We start from the raw sequence: 18945 nt of genomic DNA, 5'->3' as shown, positions 1-18945 counted from the left end.
TTATAAAGAGTTAAGTATTTTAGAAGTTGAGTATTCAGTATTTGAGTTGTGTTTATAACTCAAAAATGACTAGAAAAATTCTACGTGCGCCATTGGATGTGAAAAAATCTATTAGAACCCGTTTTTATTTTTTTTACTAAGTTTTCGGATAGCCGAGAGAGGTGGTAGAACTGATGTTGTATCTCCTAAATGTAAAATCTCATTGAACTTAGGTTTGTATTTGTAATTTATTAGCTCCAGCGTGAAGGCAAATTAAAGTGATATGGAATTGGTTTACTTTTCAAAACATTAAATGAACGATATCTTCTATTATTGCCGAGATCTCTTGCGGGTGATGCCCTAGAACATTATAAATACAACCTAAATTCAATGAGATTTTGCATTCATTAATTGCATAATCGTTGGAATTCATGAAATGTCATTTATAGATTTAATCTTTTTTCTTAATTATTTATGACAACAAATTTAATAAAAGCTTTTATTAAATTAATTAAAACTTACCTATATATTAATTAAATGTATTTAACTTTACTTAAACTTATCGTCGTGTAAAATAAATGTTTGCAAAATGATAAATAAGATTAGTAAAAGTGATGTTGTCACTTTCATAAAAATACAAATGATGAAGGCGTGTTTAGTCAGATAGTAGTAGAGTTCTTGGACTGATTGGTGATTGTAAGTGCCAAAAAATGGTATCCCTGTGGGTAGAGAGGGTGGGTATGACGTTCTCAGGTTATGATTAACGCTTGGCCCCGGTATCGGATTTCTCCAAAAGGCGCGGTTTTTATCGAAAAAGTAGATCTGTCATCCGTGCATCCCGCTCAAAAATAGCCGCCGCTGCCCAAAAGGCCATCGGCGGCCGCAGCCGCCCCACTACCCTTTTTTTGGGCTAAGGGCCGTGTGCAAAACTCGGTCCATAGACTAGGAGGCGGCGGCGCCGTAAGCCGCATTCGAAATCTGTAGTGGTTCGCGAAGGCAGAGGTCCCAATCCGCTCAACCAGTACCACATCAACCTCTTAGCTACTACTACCTAACGAATCGACAGGTAGGTCAAGTTATCTTCGAGGTGGCCCTTTTGCTATAGTGCAGGGGTCAGGAGGGCGCGAGTGTTTAGTGATAGAAGTGAAGAATTTTTATTCAATTTCATTCGAAAACAGTGACGGTAATCGGAGAACTGTTGCGCACTGCCAAATTTGGAGTGGCGGATGTTGGCCGAGCGCCACGGCCCCACGTTGCCGGATAATTTTAGAACATACCTTATTGTGGTTCAAATTACGACACTTGGCGAGCCGCCAACGGAATTCTCTAACGCACCGATTCTCTTTTCCATTTTCCAGGCCGACACCAGACGCCATCATCATGCCTTTCAAACCAGTTGAAAACCCAAAATGCCCCAAATGCGACAAATCCGTCTATGCCGCTGAAGAACGTGTTGCCGGAGGCTACAAATACCACAAATCCTGCTTCAAATGCGGTAATTTAATTATAAACAACGATTTTTTTTGAATTAAATTATTTTTGATTCCTTTAGGAATGTGTGGTAAAATGTTAGATTCCACCAACTGTTCCGAACACGAAAAGGAATTGTACTGCAGGAATTGCCACGCCCGCAAATACGGACCTAAAGGTTACGGATTTGGTGGAGGCGCTGGCTGCTTGAGCATGGACTCAGGTGCTCATTTGGGGTAAGCTTTAATTTATTAAATTATTTTAATTAAATAAACGATTCAATCGACATCGGTAGAATAAAAAAAAAACGTTTTAATCGATGAGGGCCCTTCCTTACAACCAATTTTTTTGTGTAGTACGAGTCTTAATCCGCGGCCAATAGCTCAATGTCTCGCAAGCTAACACCTTTAATCTAACAATCATTGCAATATCGTCCCTTTATTGAAAGTATTTCAAAAGTAATCAATAAAATATTATTTCATCTTTTGAAGTACTATCTATAAAAGGGATATTTGCTTTTTTAAGCCTATTTTCGCGATTACTAAATATATATAAACGGTTAGTATCGGTGTTCTTGCGAGATGTTATGCCGATGCATACACAACGCGTGAATTACTTACACTGTGTTAATTAAGTATCGTCCCCGAGAAAGTATGCAACCAACATCACAATATTGGTTTTGTAGTACGCAAATCGCGTATTATGCGATTTCTACTGTGATATTGGTTGCATACTTGCAATGAGACGAGTATTATAATTAATTAACACACTGTAGTTGAAACAAAACCCGAAAGTGCATGTTCCCTTTTTCTAGTTCCTCCTAAAGGAATCGCCGGGGACTCAACACGTTGGTCATCCACATTGGGGGCGCGCACACTACACCACCAACAACAAAAATCTTATTTAAGAAAATTAATTTATTCAAAATCAAATCTTAATAACTAAATAACAAAAACACTGTGCCCCAAACAACAACCAAAAAAAATCTATCTATAAACCGTATATAATAATAGATTTATAACAAGTTAGGTTTATTTATTTCTACTACAAGATTATCACGGAATTTGTTAATTCGATTATTACTTGAATAATAAACTATGTAATATTCGAATTAGAATAAATCGTTGAAATTAAAAAAAAAAACATTTTTGGTTTTCTTTAAATTGGCACATCACTTTTTACACCTTCATTTTATTTTATATTTTTGATTTTTTTAATGTTTTTTTTTTATTTTTGTTGTATTATTAGTAATTTTTGTCTTATTTTTTTGGTTGTGGTGTAAATGTGTTGTGTCGAAACCTTTCCTTATTACATCCCAAATTTTTTTATTAAAAAAAAAATAAAAAGCGGCGAATCAACGAGGAGAATCTGCGAATTGAAATGGTGAGAATCAAAATGAAAAAACACGTGAAAAGTTAGCAAGCGCAAGCATGGCTTCCTTTACCTAACTATTTATTGTTTTTCTTTTTTCGCTTTCCGTCCCTAACCAAACACTAGATGTAATGGGAATAAGGAAAGTGCCCTCATTCTTACTTGTCTACTGTTGAATCGATCGTATTGCGTTAACTGTCTAGTTTACTTGGCCTGTTCTCATTACAACACAATACGCAGCACTCCGCACAGAATCAAAACTCTTCTAAAACAAATTATTTTATTTCATTTATTTTTTTTTCTTATTTATTATTTTGCAGCTATTTTATTATAATTTCGCTTATTAACAAATTTGCATCAACCCCTCAACAAATCTATTAATTTAACGATTTTTTAGAGATGATGATCCCCACATCATGGTATCGAGAGCTCCTCTTTTACCCAAAGCTATTGCGAAAGCACCCGAAGGTGAAGGATGCCCAAGATGTGGAGGATACGTTTACGCCGCCGAACAAATGCTCGCCAGAGGAAGGGTAAATATCGAAAAAAAAATAAAATACAAGGTGTTTCAAATAAATTCTGCCAAACGAAAATATCATGCAGAAAAAATTCGTTTAAAATCAATTTTTTCTACATGGAATTTTCGTACTTTTGATACATCCTGTATGATTTAAAACAGCAATCAAAAATAGGGCTGGCATCGACGATGTTTTATGTGCTTCAATTGCAACAAAACCTTGGATTCTATTTCACATTGTGACGGTCCGGACAGAGAAGTTTATTGCAGAGGTATTGGAAAAATAAGCACGGTTAAATTCCTTTTGTTGTCTTCGTCTTCTCCGTCACTTTGTGGTTTTAATACTTTTTTTTGTGTGTTAATATTGTTTGTTGTCGTTTGAAGGCCTTCCACAAGACCTGCTTCAAATGCGGCGATTGCAACAAAGGTCTCGACTCAACCAGTGTCAGCGAGGGGCCTGATAAAGAAATCTATTGCAAAGGTGTGTGGAACCACCGAAAAAAAAATTTATTTCTTTGGCCTTTTTTTTGTAAACTAATTCTTGTGATGTCCTTGTATAGTCTGTTACGGCAAGAGGTTTGGACCGAAAGGCTATGGGTATGGTCAGGGTGGCGGTACCCTCCAGAGCGACTGCTACGCCCATCTGTATGTATATTTTATACAAAGATTTATATACATTTTAATAAAAATTAACAAAAAAATAAAACGCCATAATAACATCTCAACCCCATTTTATGCTTAGCTTGTTACGCACAACGTTTTGGCCCACGAGGAATAGGACACGCAGGAGGAACCTTTTTAGGATTGATGTGCGACGTCCTCGACCTCGAATGGCAGAGGTATTTGCTTAATACTAACACTAAACCCGCAAATTTCCAAAATTCCCAGCTTTTGCTAAAATCCAACATAATTTAATCCACCCAAACAAGTTTAATCTATATACAAAATGCAAAAAATTACATAAACACACTGTTTGATGGTTCATAAAGTCAAAATGTGTAAAATGTACAAATAATTTTTTAGAAATGCTAGAAACTTCTTGGCAGAAGACTAAATAAAGTTTTTGTTCCAAAAGACTAAGTACTACTCTAAAAGATTAGATAGTATTTGCAGAAGACTAAACATTGCTTAAAAAGTACCACACTGTGATTAAATGTTGCAAAAGTACATATTTTCACATCAGAAAACTAAAAACTGTTAAAAAAAAATTCATGCTGTGTGCAAAAGATTACATAATGCTTCCAAAAGACTAAATATTTCTTGTACAACCTAAATTACTGCTCGGAGAAGATCATATACTATTTGCAGAAAGATAGTCACTACTCAAACGAGAGTAGATACCATTTGATAATGTAAAAATCCATATTCATACTGTAAAAGAGTAGAAACTGCTAATAAAAGACTCATACTATGTGCAAAAGATTACATATTACTTCAAAAAGACTAAATATTTTGTATACAACCTTAATTACTGCTTGCAGAATATTATATACTATTTGTGGAATGTTAGACACTACTTAGAAAAGACTAGATATGATTTGATAGATATCACATACTGTTTGAATATTGCAAAAGTCCGTATTCCCACTGGAGAAGATTAAAAACTGGTGATAAAGGACTGCATGCTATGTGCAGAAGGTTAAATACTACTTGCAGAACGCCAATAACTATTTGCAAAAATTTAAACACTGCTTAAAGAAGATTAGATACCATTTGATAAAGACCACTCAGTATTAAACATAAATACTTACCATAATAGTCCAAATACTGCTTGCACAAGACCAAATACTTTTTGCAAAAAAACACGTATTATCTCAAAAGACACAATACTGCTTAAAGAAGACTACCTTTTCATTCAATATTTCAATAAGATTTCAAAAAACATCCAAAATTAATATAATGGAAGTTACCAATGATTTTTAAGAGTTTCCAAGGATAATTTAGAACAATTTCAAAAATTTTATCCAAACACATCCCAAATTTTGTTAATATTTTATTACTATCATGTTAATATTTTATTTATAATTTATTTTGTAGCGATCAAGCTCCGAAAACGACCGTAATCGACACTTCGGTGATCAAAGCACCCCAAGGCCAAGGTTGTCCACGATGCGGAGGTGTTGTATTCGCCGCAGAAGAAGTATTGGCCAAGGGAAGACCATGGCACAGAAAATGTTTCAAGTGTAAAGATTGCCACAAAACTTTAGATTCAATTATCGCTTGCGATGGTCCCGATAGGGATGTTTATTGTAAGACCTGTTACGGAAAGAAATGGGGACCGCATGGATATGGATTTGCATGTGGATCTGGTTTCTTACAAACTGATGGTTTAACGTAAGTCTAAATTTTTTTTTATTTTATGACAATTAATTTAATTGTTTATTTATAGGGAAGATGAAATTTCTGCTACAAGGCCTTTCTACAACCCTGATACTACATCAATTAAAGCTCCACCTGGCCAAGGTTGTCCAAGATGTGGTGGTATGGTATTTGCAGCTGAACAACAACTTGCTAAAGGAACTGTACGTTGTCTCAAAAATTAACTTAAAGAAATCATATTACATAAATTTTTTTTGTAGATGTGGCATAAAAAGTGCTTTAACTGTGCTGAATGTCACAGACCATTAGATTCTGTCTTAGCTTGTGATGGTCCGGATAAAGAAATTCATTGCAAAGCTTGTTATTCAAAACTATTTGGACCTAAAGGATTTGGTTTTGGTCACGCTCCAACTTTAGTTTGTGCTGATGGCGCCTACGCCCCGGCTATTCAAAATCCAAATCCAACCTCTGGACCGAAAGCTGCTCCCGGCCAAGGATGTTCTCGTTGTGGTTACGCAGTTTACGCCGCGGAACAAATGATTAGTAGGGGTAGGATTTGGCACAAGAGATGCTTCAGTTGTGCCGATTGTAACAGATCTTTGGACTCGACTAATTTGAATGATGCGCCGAACGGTGAAATCTACTGTAGAGGATGTTACGGAAAGAATTTTGGACCGAAAGGAGTTGGTTTTGGCATGGGTGCTGGTACGCTGACGATGGCTTAAGGAGCCTCTCCGACGAAATAATTTATCGAGCTGTTAAAAATGTTTATGTTTATTAGCTTTAATACGCCCAAAATACGATTATAAAAAAATGTTTTAAAAAACTTATTAAAAAAAAATCTTTGGAAATAAGTATGCTTGTTCGAACGCTAGAATATTTTTTAGAGATGAAGTGATTTTTTTAAATCTAAGGAGATTTTTTTGTATGATTCCGTACCGACTTCGGTAAACAATTTCTTTTTGTTCTTTTTTTTGATAATGAGAGGGAGCAATTTCGAACGCCGGATGATGAATGATGATGATTTAAAGTCGACGAACGACCAGGCGGCGGACCTGAGAATTTTTTGTATATATCTACATCGGCCATTTTGTTGGTCTACTTCTAAACCGAACCGAACCATGGATTCACGCAGCTTCGCGCTTTAGGGCTTATCAAAACGTTAATACTACATTTATTTTTTTGTCTAGATCTAAGTTGACTTGTATAATAATATACTATTGTAAAATGACAATAAAAATAAAGTAAAACCTTTCAACTGAAAACATTTTAAAATTTTTACATAAACAAAAATAATTCAAAATTTATTCCGGCGACATCTACAATATAAAAGTTGCACCATTTAAAGGGTCTTAATTCCAAGAATACTTTAGTTTACCTAATAGAAATGAGATGGCGAGTATAAACAAAAAAATTATTTCATTTATACCTTTAAAATTTATAAATTAATACAGATATTGAGTTCACTTTGATATTATTAACACCAAATACATATTGTTAATTATCTTCTAAATCTTAAACAACTAAAAATTAAAAAAGTAGATTTGCCCCTTAGAAAAGTGCTTAATACAAATCTTACACATTAGATGGCATTATTATTCCATTAGGAGCATATTTTAAGATAAGAGGAGGATATTTAATAAAATGTAAATAAACTGAGAAAATAAGTTGTTGCATAGATTTGCCCTGGAAATCAAATCGATTACAAGCTTTTAACCATTCCACAGTAGACGAAGTATCTCTTCAACCCATAGTCCAATCCTATGTTTGACTATCGCAAATGATATACCAACTGGCTTTGGCCCCACAAACGCTTTAACTTTGCTCTCTCGTGCTACCTCATCTGCTGCTTCATTGCCTCCAACCCCAGAGTGACCTGGGACGCAGATCTAAGTTATCATAACTTAGTGAGTTTAAAGCTCTACTACAGTCATTAAGGATTTTAGCACCCATATCAATAACAAATACTTCCGCCTGAAATACAGTACAGTACGTACTCAGGCTGTAAGCTTGCTTAATCCGAACTGTCTGGCAGTATACTTCTGCCCCAAGACCTTCCGGCGTTTTTGATGCATTTGTGAAGATGCAAATATCTGCCTGAACCAGAAAATTTTCGTTTTCAATCCAGAACTACCGTTTAGGCAGTACAATCTAGTATCGAGCATTAATCACTGGTAGTGATCCCTTCAAATCGGACGGCATTGATAGCGTAATATCAGTGCTTAAGTGTCTTCTGCAGCCCATTGGTAGGGCATGTCAGAGCAGTTTTGAGCATATTGCTTAAATCACCGCGACCCTAAGGATCTATTATACCCCGATAGATATCGTTATCAAATTTCACTGTGCAGTTCAATGCTCTAAACGAACATTAATACCTTGCTCGGTGAAGATCCTTTGAGTACATAAACTGAGACCCAAAAAGCGAGAATCTGATACGGTTATGGGCAGGGCAGTGGCATAAAACATGCTCAACCGTTCCTGCTTCCTCAGCGCATAGTCGGCATTCAACATCGTCGGCTAAACACAACAAGTTGAGGTGTGCTTTTAATCGGCAATGCCAAGAATCTATCCATTAGAACTTTTATGCTGCTATGGGCAAGTCCTAAAATATTCCCGGGTTTGACAGTGGCGATATTAATAAACACCTTAGCATAAGAACTGGTCCAAAGGAGGCAAAGTCTCTCTTCAGCCCACAGTCCAATCTTATACTTGGCCATTGCAAATGATACACCAATTGCTGGTTTCGGCCCCACAAACGCTTTAGCGCTGCCCTCTTCGTTGCCAGCAACCCCAGAGTGAACCGGGATCCAGATCAGAGAAACTCTGTTATCACAACTCTGTGTGTTTAATGTTTTCTTACAATCATTAACCAGAGCCGACACCGTTTTCACAGCTTGCAGCGCCTGGAGAGCTGCTTGACTGTCAAGAAGAATTTTAGCACCCATGGCAATAGTAAATACTTCCGCCTGGAATACAGTACAGTACTAACCCAGGCTGTAAGCTTGCTTAATTCGAGGTGTCTGGCAGTATATTCCTGCTGCGACCCCTTCCGGCGTTTTTAATCCATCTGTGAACATGCAAATATCTGCCTGAACCAGATAATTTTCATTTTCAATCCAGAACTGCCGCTCAGGCAGTACAATCTGGTATCGAGCATTAGTCACTGATAGTATCAGTGCTTATAATATCTTCCGCAGCCCATTGGTAGGACATGTCGGATCAGTTTTGAGCATATTGCTTAAATCTGTAAATAGTTGTTCTAGCCCCTTTCTCTATATGCAAATGCAAAGGAGATAGGCCAAGCAGAACCTTCATTGCTAGGTTTGGCGTTGTGCTTATTGCACCAGAGATTGCCAATCCAGCTACTCGTTGAATTCGTGAAAGTTTACTAATAACTGCAGTCTGTTGGACTTTCCTATACCAAGCTGCTCTTCCGTATGTGATCATAGGTCTAACCACAATCAGATAAAGCCGGTATAGTCTTTCAGGGGTACAAACAGGTTCCTTTGACCATAACAACAATGTCATCAGCATAAGCTTGTATTTCTACACCAACGGCTACGACTATCGCAATCAGATCGTCAACCAGAAGGGACCAAAGCAGGGGAGATAACACTGCGGACAGCCTCCTCCCGGCCTGAAGCGTATCAGACCAGAGATTGTGATATTGCGTTGTTAAATTTTTACTTTCTCTATATGAAAATGCAAAGAAGAAAGGCCAAGCAGAACATCCACTGCTAGAATTGGCGTTGAGCTTTTCGCACCAGAGCGTCACTTACTTCGGTCTCTTCTCTCTTCTTTCAACCATCTTCTCAATCTCTCCCTGCCATGGGACTCTTGGTCAACCACGCTTTCTCTTTCCTTCTGGAATCATGTTGAACATTTTCTTTCATTCGAACCAGATGACCATACCAACTTAGTTGTTTTCCCTCTATTTCCTGTGCCAGGGGGTTTAAGCTTAGTTCTTCCTTGACGTTCTTGTTCGTTTTGATCTCTTTTGGCTTTCCCCAATATCTTCCGTAGGTACTTCATCTATGCTGCTGTTATTTTTGATTTGTGCTTGTTTAACATCGTCCAAGTTTCTGATCTATAATAAAGTGTGGGTATATAGATGATTTTATAGAATTGTATTTTTGCTTTAATGTAGTAGACTGGCACTTGTTTTTGCTGTTCTGTTGTAGGCAGGAATTCCATATTTGGATGTTTCTTTGTTGGACATCTACTGTACCTAACATTAGTACAACATAGTCCGCGTATTTAAGGCCTTGAGTGTACATCAGGGTGAGGTTGTAGTACCCCAGTCTCGTGTGCGTAGTTTGTATTTTGACTTGCTTTATTATTCAGTCTATATATGCTACAAAGAGTAGTGGGCTTAAGCTATTCTCTTAAGCTAAACTCTTCTGACATCTTTTCGTTCAATCTAACCTTTCCCATTACGTTATGGTATACGCTTTTGAGAGTGTTATTTGGGTTGCATATCTATATATATAAAATATTTTAAATTAAATTATTACACAAAAATTATAATAATCTCATTAAAATTATATTCAATTTAAAATCTAAGTCTAATTATTATATATAATATATATTAATAGTAATAAATACTGAATAAAATCAATTTATTGATTTACAGAAATCTATACTAATAATTAAATGGTTAAATAAAAGATGGCGGTAAAGATTCAAAAATGAATTTATTTTGAAAATATTCATAAAAACAATAAAAAAGAAACCGTTTAAAAATTAAACAATCCAAGATTTGTTTCGGATGAAAAGTAAAGGAAGGGTGATTTTGGAATGACTGCACAACCGGGGGGCAAATTACGGTCGCATTTACAAGCTCGACTCGCAGCCTGGAGTTATTGTGAACCGCCCTAACACGGTATGCAACACATGCTTCCTGAAGCCGTTTCTTTTTATTGCCGGCTGTATACAACACGGCACCCACTTCAGACATTACCGTTCTGTTACCCCGTTGTTCTTTTATGCGTTACGCCACATCGGAGTCCAATTCGCTCCGTTTCAATAAATAATTAAGGCTTCACCTTTGGTTTGTGGCATCATTTTCTTACGATTCTTTACGATTATTCTTTTCAAAATAAATTTCAATTGAATTATCTTAATTTAAAATTTTCTACCTTTAATATCTACCTCTATTTGTTATTCTAAAGGCTTCTCAGCGTGTCCGATCCTCTAAAAGCTCAAACAGAGAAACAGCAAAGCGAGATGCAAATAAACGTAAGAACTCCACGAAGAACTCTTCTTTGGGGTGGGAAACGAAGGCGACACCCTCGATATGTGCCCCGTTAAAGCGAACAGAAACTTACAAGATTTGACTAGAGGATGAAAGGGGAGAGTAGGAGGTAGGCGCTATAGGTGAAGTTCTTTCGCCCGGGGGGCTCCCCCGGTTTTAGCGCAGTGACAAGTGACTCGGCCGACGAAGGCTTTTAGGAGTTCCGAAGACGCGTGATGTGATGGCGACGCGCGGAGGGGACGCACTTATCCGGGAAGTGAGGAATCCATTAAGGCCGTCGTCGTTGTCGCACCCCGCGCCGCCACCAATCCTTTTCTTGCCACCTCCCCGACCGTGGTATTACATAATACTACCATTATACTACTTACGTGCATGTTTATCTCGTACCTCCCCTCCCGTCTAACGAACGAATCGGAAATTGGACCTAATTTCATCAAATCGGAATTCTACTAAGAAATTATACACTAGATATTACGATTTTTATTTCAGTGAAGTATATAATGGTTGTCAGAAAACTCAAAATCAAAAAATTTAGATGAATTTTGAAAAGAGTTGAAGTCAAAAAGAAGGCAGAAATGATGCCAGAAAGATATACTTTATCAAAATAATCAAAAAAATGTAGTAGTGGTCAGAGAGACTCAGAGAGAAGATAAAAACCAATCAAAGAGAACTCAAAATGAGAAAGATGCCAGATAAAGAAAAGCCATGTGGAAAGAAAGTAAGGTGTGCTGAAGTAAAATTAGAAAAGATGAATGAGGTCAGAAAGAAAATAACGGTAAAACGAGTACAGAAAAAATCTTGATTAAAGGGTTCAGAATAAAAACAGAGGAAACAGAAGGATCTTGGAGATGTTCTAATAGACGTCAATTCCGAAGAACGAATTTTGAAAAGTGCTGAAAGAAGCCAGTAGAAGACAAAGAAAGTCATAAAGAAGCAGAATAATTTTCAAAGTTGCATAGAAATGGTTTCAAAAAGATGCACAAGGTGAAGAGGAAGTGAGTTACAAGAAATTTTAATGGAGGTGATTAATGTTTCTAGTTCTAGGTCTAGTGTTTGTTCTAGCTTTACACTAGCACTGCTACTATGTAGAACTAACACTATACCTAGAACTAGAATCATTTGGGTTTAGCCGCACGTCTCTAAAGACGGCTAAACCCAAATGATTTTAGTTCTAAGTATAGTGTTAGTTCTAGTTTTACACTAGTACTGTTACTATGTAGAAATAACACTATACCTAGAACATGTGGCAAAAAGAACCAGAGTAAAGCCAGAACAGATTTTTGAATGTCAAAAATAAATAAGAACCAAATGGCAAAATATATAAAGAAGTTAAAAGAAACTCTGAGGAATGCATAAAAAAATTGCAGTAAGAAATTTCAAGATTTTCTCAGGATCATTATACTGATAATAAATTTATATAGAAAGTAAAAATGAAAATTTCCAACTAAATTGATAATTACGTTTTAATTAAATCCGTTTAAAAATTATGTTAAATTACAAGTTCTGGTGTCCTGTGACGAAACGTACAGGTTCTGACCGCACCTAATTTGAATAAAAGGCGCCGCACGGATTAATCTCGAAGAATACCGCCGGCATTTTAATAAAATCTCTTCAAAACGTAAGGCAGGGCCGTTTCTTGCGTGATTTACGCGTAATTTTGGGCGGAGCGCTTTCACGACCAATTACAATAAGTGTCGCAATAACCGGGTGCCGAATATGCCCAAAAATCGCCTTGTTCTACGCCACCTTCTCCTTTATATCCAACAAAAGAAAAACAGATCGCCAGATGTAGCGCGCCCTCGATCTTCCCCCATCTTCACGAACCGAGCACACTTTATCGGGGTTTCTCCTGCTAATATTGAAAATATAGCGCCGAATTAGAAACAAGTCGTACTCGTGTAAACGGTTACGGTGCTCGACGAGTCTTTTGGCACGGAACTTTCCTTTAATTAAATCCGGCAAAGCGGAAGATTACAGAAGATGGCTTTTTATCACTTCAGGTGCCGATGTTACAAACTGTTATTATTATTACTTAAATTTCGGAAATTCTTGTTTATTTTAATTTTACTTTTTTGCTATACTTGCTTTTAATTGTCCGGAGATGCGCAAATTCTCGTGTATCTCTTGAAATAGTGTATGATGGGGTGTGATTCGTTTCGAGTACTTCTCCGCGTACAATTTTGCTGCTTTTCGACTATCTCCATTTGCAAAACCATAGATTAAGTGCATATCGGTCATTTCTTTGGAAGAAAAATCTTGCATTTTTATTTATTAATTCAACGTCAATTACAGTTCGTAATTGCCAATGGAAATTATGTTTGGGCAAAAGATGGCGTTAATTAGAAGTTATTAAATTTAAAATAGAATTAAAACTAGCACTAGAACTAACACTAATCCTAGAATTAGAAATATTCGGGTTTAGCGGAGCGTCTCTTAAGATGGCAATAAAAATATATAACAATTTAGCGCTGAATAGCAAGTAAAACTAGAACTAACACTAGACCTACAACTAAAAACATTCGTTACAAAAGTCAAAGTTACAAAGCAAGTCAACCCAAAAGGAACTTAATTTCAAAGCAAATCAAGCCCGAAAGGTAATTCATTTAAAAATAAATCTTTCCAACAGAAACGTCAAAATAATCGAATCAACGATTTATAAAACCTTGTATCGCATGAATTGTTTAACTTGGAAGCATTAAATTTGGTACAACCTAACTTCAAACATTCTTTTTTAACCTCAAAAAGTTTTATGTCTCAATTCTGCTAATTTTTTCTGACTAAAATTAAGTTTTAAGAAATAAGGATACTTACATATTTCAGTACAGAAGTCTTCTCTACAACAAATATTGCTGTTAGTTTCGGAAATACCATAAAATAAGTAGTGAAAATATGTTTTCTGAAATGAATGTAAAAATAATTACGTCAAAAAATCGATTTTAGGTTATAACCTCAAAACTGCTGATGACATATAAACAATACGAACTTCACGTTAAATCAGATGGCGTTTAAAACAGTGTGAATTAGGTTATGTTTTTTACTTGTCAAAAAGGAAGAATCAAATCGAATTTTAATTCAATAGAGTTATTTAATTTTATAAAATTAATCAAAAGCACTCGGAGTTCAACATATTTATTACCTTTGTAAGTAGAAATGGATTTTATATTTATTTAAAAAAAATAATTACGTCAAAAAATCGATTTTAGGTTATAACCTCAAAACTCCCGATGACATATAAACAATACGAACTTCACGTTAAATCAGATGGCGCTTAAAACAGTGTGAATTAGGTTATATTTTTTACTTGTCAAAAAGGAGGGATCAAATCGAATTTTAATTCAATAGAGTTGTTTAATTTTATAAAATTAATCAAAAACACTCGGAGTTGAACATGTTTATTACCTTTGTAAGTAGAAATGGATTTTATATTTATTTAAAAAAAATAATTACGTCAAAAAATCGATTTTAGGTTATAACCTCAAAACTCCCGATGACATATAAACAATACGAACTTCACGTTAAATCAGATGGCGCTTAAAATAGTGTGAATTAGGTTGTCTTATTTGTCAAATAGGAAAAATCGAATTTTAACTTAATAGTGTTATTTAATTTTTAACCTTTGTAAGTAGAAATGGATTTTCAGTTTATTAAAAAAAATTGATTCTAAAGTTCCTGATGACATTTAAAACAACGTGAAATAGGTTATGTCTTGTGTCTCTTAAGACTGCTAACCCAAACGTAGTTTTCCTTCTATTGTTTAGTATTTTTATTGTTACTATTATTAAAAGTTTAGAAAAAAAGTAAATTAATTATAGAAACATTTCCTAGCTTTTTAAACTTTTGATTAATAATTAAAAATTGCCTCCATTATACGAAACGCAGAACTCCTAGAACTAGAATCATTTGAACTAACACTATACCTGGAACTAGAATCATTCGCGTTTAGCCGGCTTTAGAGACGTGCGACTAAACCCGAATGATTCTAGTTCCAGGTGTAGTGTTAGTTCTACATAGTAACAGTGCTAGTGTAAAACTCGAAGTAACACTATACCTAGAACTAGAATCATTTGGAATTAGCCGCACGTCTCTAAAGACGGCTAATCCCAAATGATTCTAGTTCTAAGAATAGTGTTAGTTCTACATAGTAAATGTGCTAGTGTAAAACTAGAACTAACACTAGACCTAGAACTAGAATCATTTGGGATGATTCTAGTTCTAGGAATAGTGTTAGTTCTACATAGTAACAGTGCTAGTGTAAAACTAGAACTAACACTAGACCTAGAACTAGAATCATTTGGGATTAGCCGTAGTTCTACATAGTAACAGTGCTAGTGTAAAACTCGAAGTAACACTATACCTAGAACTAGAATCATTTGGAATTAGCCGCACGTCTCTAAAGACGGCTAAACCTCTACATAGTAACAGTGCTAGTGTAAAACTAGAACTAACACTAGACCTAGAACTAGAATCATTTGGGATTAGCCGTCTTTAGACACGTGCGGCTAATCCCAAATGATTCTAGTTCTAGGTATAGTGTTACTTCTAGTTTTACACTAGCACTGTTACTATGTAGAACTAACACTATACCTAGAACTAGAATGATTTGGGATTAGCCGCACGTGTCTAAAGACGGCTAATCCCAAATGATTCTAGTTCTAGGTATAGTGTTAGTTCTACATAGTAACAGTGCTAGTGTAAAACTAGAACTAACACTAGACCTAGAACTAGAATCATTTGGGATTAGCCGTCTTTAGACACGTGCGGCTAATCCCAAATGATTCTAGTTCTAGGTATAGTGTTACTTCTAGTTTTACACTAGCACTGTTACTATGTAGAACTAACACTATACCTAGAACTAGAATCATTTGGGATTAGCCGTCTTTAGACACGTGCGGCTAACACTAGACTAACACTAGACCTAGAACTAGAATCATTTGGGATTAGCCGTCTTCATAGTCTACATAGCCGTCTACATAGTAACAGTGCTAGTGTAAAACTAGAACTAACACTAGACCTAGAACTAGAATCATTTGGGATTAGCCGTCTTTAGACACGTGCGGCTAATCCCAAATGATTCTAGTTCTAGGTATAGTGTTACTTCGAGTTTTACAGTTGTCACTGTCACTAGAACTAATATTAGACGTAAAAGTAGAAACTTCTAAGTTTAGCCATACGTCACTCAAGACGGATAAACCTTAATGATTGTAGTTCTTGGTCTAGCGCTGCATAACAATTAAAACTAAAACTAACACTAGACCTAGACTATCGAATATTTGTATTCATTTAAAGATTGTGATTTGAAAGAGCTAGTCAACAAAAGATGGCGCTAACATAAATTAATTAATTAAAAGATTAATTTGAAAAACCTTTTCACAAATAAATATTTCATAAGAACTCTTATTATTTTATCTTTTTTCTTCTTCGATTGGCGTAAAAGCAGTCCTCCAATTTCCAAGAGTTAATCTCGAAAGTGCCGGCGACAAAATAAAAGGCGAACAAAGCGACGGTGTTACTTCTAGAAGCAGAAACAATTCCGTTTAATGCGCTATTGATTAACATAATACACATTTTAGGCTCGTATTTGAGACGTGCGTGAGCGTGGGATTATTAAATGATATAATGCGATCTCAAACTGCGTCTAAATTATTTTATTAGCACCTGCACGACTCGTGAGTTGTAATTTTAATTTAATTAGGAGTGCCGTCAGTGGCGTCGACGACGCCCGGGTCTGACTAATTTATCACGAGAATCGCGCCCCGGCGTTTTACTAGAATTAAGGGAGGTTCACACGCGACTTTGGCTCTTCCCACAATTAGCGAGAATGGATGGACTGGGATTTCCTGCCGGCTCGTTCGCTTAACGGAATCGAGTTCGTTCCTGTATATCGGGTCTACTTCATCTTTTAATAATTAATTTTATTGGGTTAAGTTAAATTACAAAGGAGGAAACCGGTTATTAATTAATTATAAATAAATAGATATATATATATTATTGAATGGTCAACGTGATGTTGCATTATTTTTTTTTGTTTTGGGAGTAGATGAAGTAAACGCGTTTTTGGGGGGGGTAAGTTGAAAGGAAGGGGGTCCGGAGTAGCGCGGGTCGAAAAGCTCGGAGAGAAGTAAAGGTCCATTACCTTAATGCACTGTTCTCGTCCCGGCTCCGTTCTGATTAATATTGCATTTCTTGCCAGTGTTGGGGCACTCTGGCGAACCGGACGCTGTGATCCGACGTCCATCTTGGTGCCCGGGGGACCGAGAGTCCTTTTTGGGGAACCCCCTTTTCGGCCCGGCCGGAAGGACGCGCGAAAGTTCTTGGTTTGGTCGATCCCGAAACGTGACACTTCTCCGAAGCCTACCGCTGCGAACGTCGCAAAGGCGTTAAATTTTAAAACCTATCTACAAATTGCCTCGGCCCGCGAGCCCCCATAAGTAAACTTGTGAAATATTTACAAGTTTTGCGGTCTTCTTGTACTTTGTGCGATTTTGAAAAAAACATTCCTAATATCACTATTTTATTAAATAAAATAGAAAATGATGCTAGAAAGAACAATTATGGTGACTGAGAGTTTTGTTCGGAACGTTTTTAAGCAGTCCAAAATTAAAATTTAATTAATCGCAATAAATTTTCCAGCGGCCGAGTCCCCGAAAATTAAGATTCACTGGATGACATTGTTTAGGCCGCTCGAGTAAAGTGCCATCGGATTAATTAAAAGTGAAAAACTGTGTTACATTACTGCGCGCTGACGGCAGCGGCGGCGTCGGCGCCCCTTTTCTTCCGAGAGCAGTGCGGCACCCGCTTCTTAAATGGGGCACGACGCCCGGACCGCTATTATTTTACATTAATACGGGTCGGTTTAATATTCGGCCGTAATGCGAGTTTAGTGTAACGCTTTATTTAAGATTGATTACGAATTTGAAAGTTCATAACTCGAGGCGCGCACTCAAATTGCTTAAAATTACCGAGGGGGCTCCCCTGACTACGTTTTGCGTTTCGTATAATGGAGGCAATTTTTAATTATTAACCAAAAGTTTAAAAAGCTAGGAAATGCTTCTATAGTTAATTTACTTTTTTTCTAACTCAACAATCTAGTGTTGAGTAAACTAAAACGAGAGTTAATACTAGAACTAGAAACTTTTGGGTTTAGCCCTCTTAAGTGACACAAGGCATAACCAATTTTCACGTTGGTTTAGATGTCATCGAGTAATATATAAATATATAAACTTAAAATCCATTTCTATTTACAAAGGTAATAAATATGGTAAATTCCGAGTGTTTTTGGTTAATTTTATAAAATTAAACTCTAATGAATTAAAAAATTCGATTTGATTCTTCCTATTTGACAATTAAAAAACATAACCTAATTCACACTGTTTTAAGCGCCATCTGATTTAACGTGAAGTTCGTATTGTTTATATGTCATCGGTAATTTTTTGAGGTTACAACCTTTTTGACGTAATTATTTTTTTTAAATAAATATAAAATCCATTTCTACTTACAAAGGTAATAAATATGTTAAAATCCGAGTGTTTTTCATAAATTTTAAAAAATTAAACAACTCTATTGAATTAAAATTCGATTTGATTCCTCCTTTTAATATAACCTAAGTCACACAGTTTTAAGCGCCATCCGATTTAACGTGAAGTTCGTATTGTTTATATGTCATCGGAAGTTTTAAGGTTATAACCTAAAATCGATTTTTTGACGTAATTATTTTTTTAAAATAAATATAAAATCCATTTCTACTTACAAAGGTAATAAATATGTTCAACTCCAAGTGTTTTTGATTAATTTTATAAAATTAAACAACTCTATTGAATTAAAAAAATTCGATTTGATTCTTCCTATTTGACAATTAAAAAACATAACCTAATTCACACTGTTTTAAGCACCCATCCGATTTAATGTGAAGTTCGTATTGTTTATATGTCATCAAGAGTTTTGAGGTTATAACCTAAAATCGATTTTTTGACGTAATTATTTTTTTAAAATAAATATAAAATCCATTTCTACTTACAAAGGTAATAAATATGTTTAA

The 18945-nt window shown here is 35.8% G+C and overlaps 1 protein-coding gene across 2 annotated transcripts; it reads left to right on the top strand.

Annotated features, from left to right (window-relative positions):
* Positions 1 to 946: 946 nt before the first annotated feature.
* Positions 947 to 6921, top strand: LOC111428741 (muscle LIM protein 1-like). 2 transcript variants are annotated; one of them, XM_023064398.2, is made up of 9 exons: positions 947 to 1045; positions 1338 to 1474; positions 1532 to 1685; positions 3218 to 3353; positions 3722 to 3818; positions 3898 to 3982; positions 5375 to 5671; positions 5727 to 5859; positions 5917 to 6921. In XM_023064398.2, the coding sequence occupies exons 2-9, from the start codon at positions 1360 to 1362 to the stop codon at positions 6379 to 6381; spliced, it is 1482 nt and encodes a 493-aa protein (XP_022920166.1). In that variant the 5' UTR covers positions 947 to 1045; positions 1338 to 1359; the 3' UTR covers positions 6382 to 6921. The 2 variants fall into 2 exon arrangements, with proteins under 2 accessions (XP_022920166.1, XP_022920169.1); XM_023064401.2 differs by lacking the exons at positions 3218 to 3353; positions 3722 to 3818; positions 3898 to 3982; ... (1 more) ...; positions 5727 to 5859; positions 5917 to 6921 and adding an exon at positions 2264 to 2592.
* Positions 6922 to 18945: the final 12024 nt, after the last annotated feature.

The sequence above is a fragment of the Onthophagus taurus genome, chromosome 11 (genome assembly GCF_036711975.1).
Source record: "Onthophagus taurus isolate NC chromosome 11, IU_Otau_3.0, whole genome shotgun sequence".
Classification (NCBI taxonomy): Eukaryota; Metazoa; Arthropoda; class Insecta; order Coleoptera; family Scarabaeidae; genus Onthophagus; species Onthophagus taurus.
The sequence above is the reverse complement of the archived record's forward strand: the minus strand, read 5'-3'. Positions and strand labels throughout refer to the sequence as shown.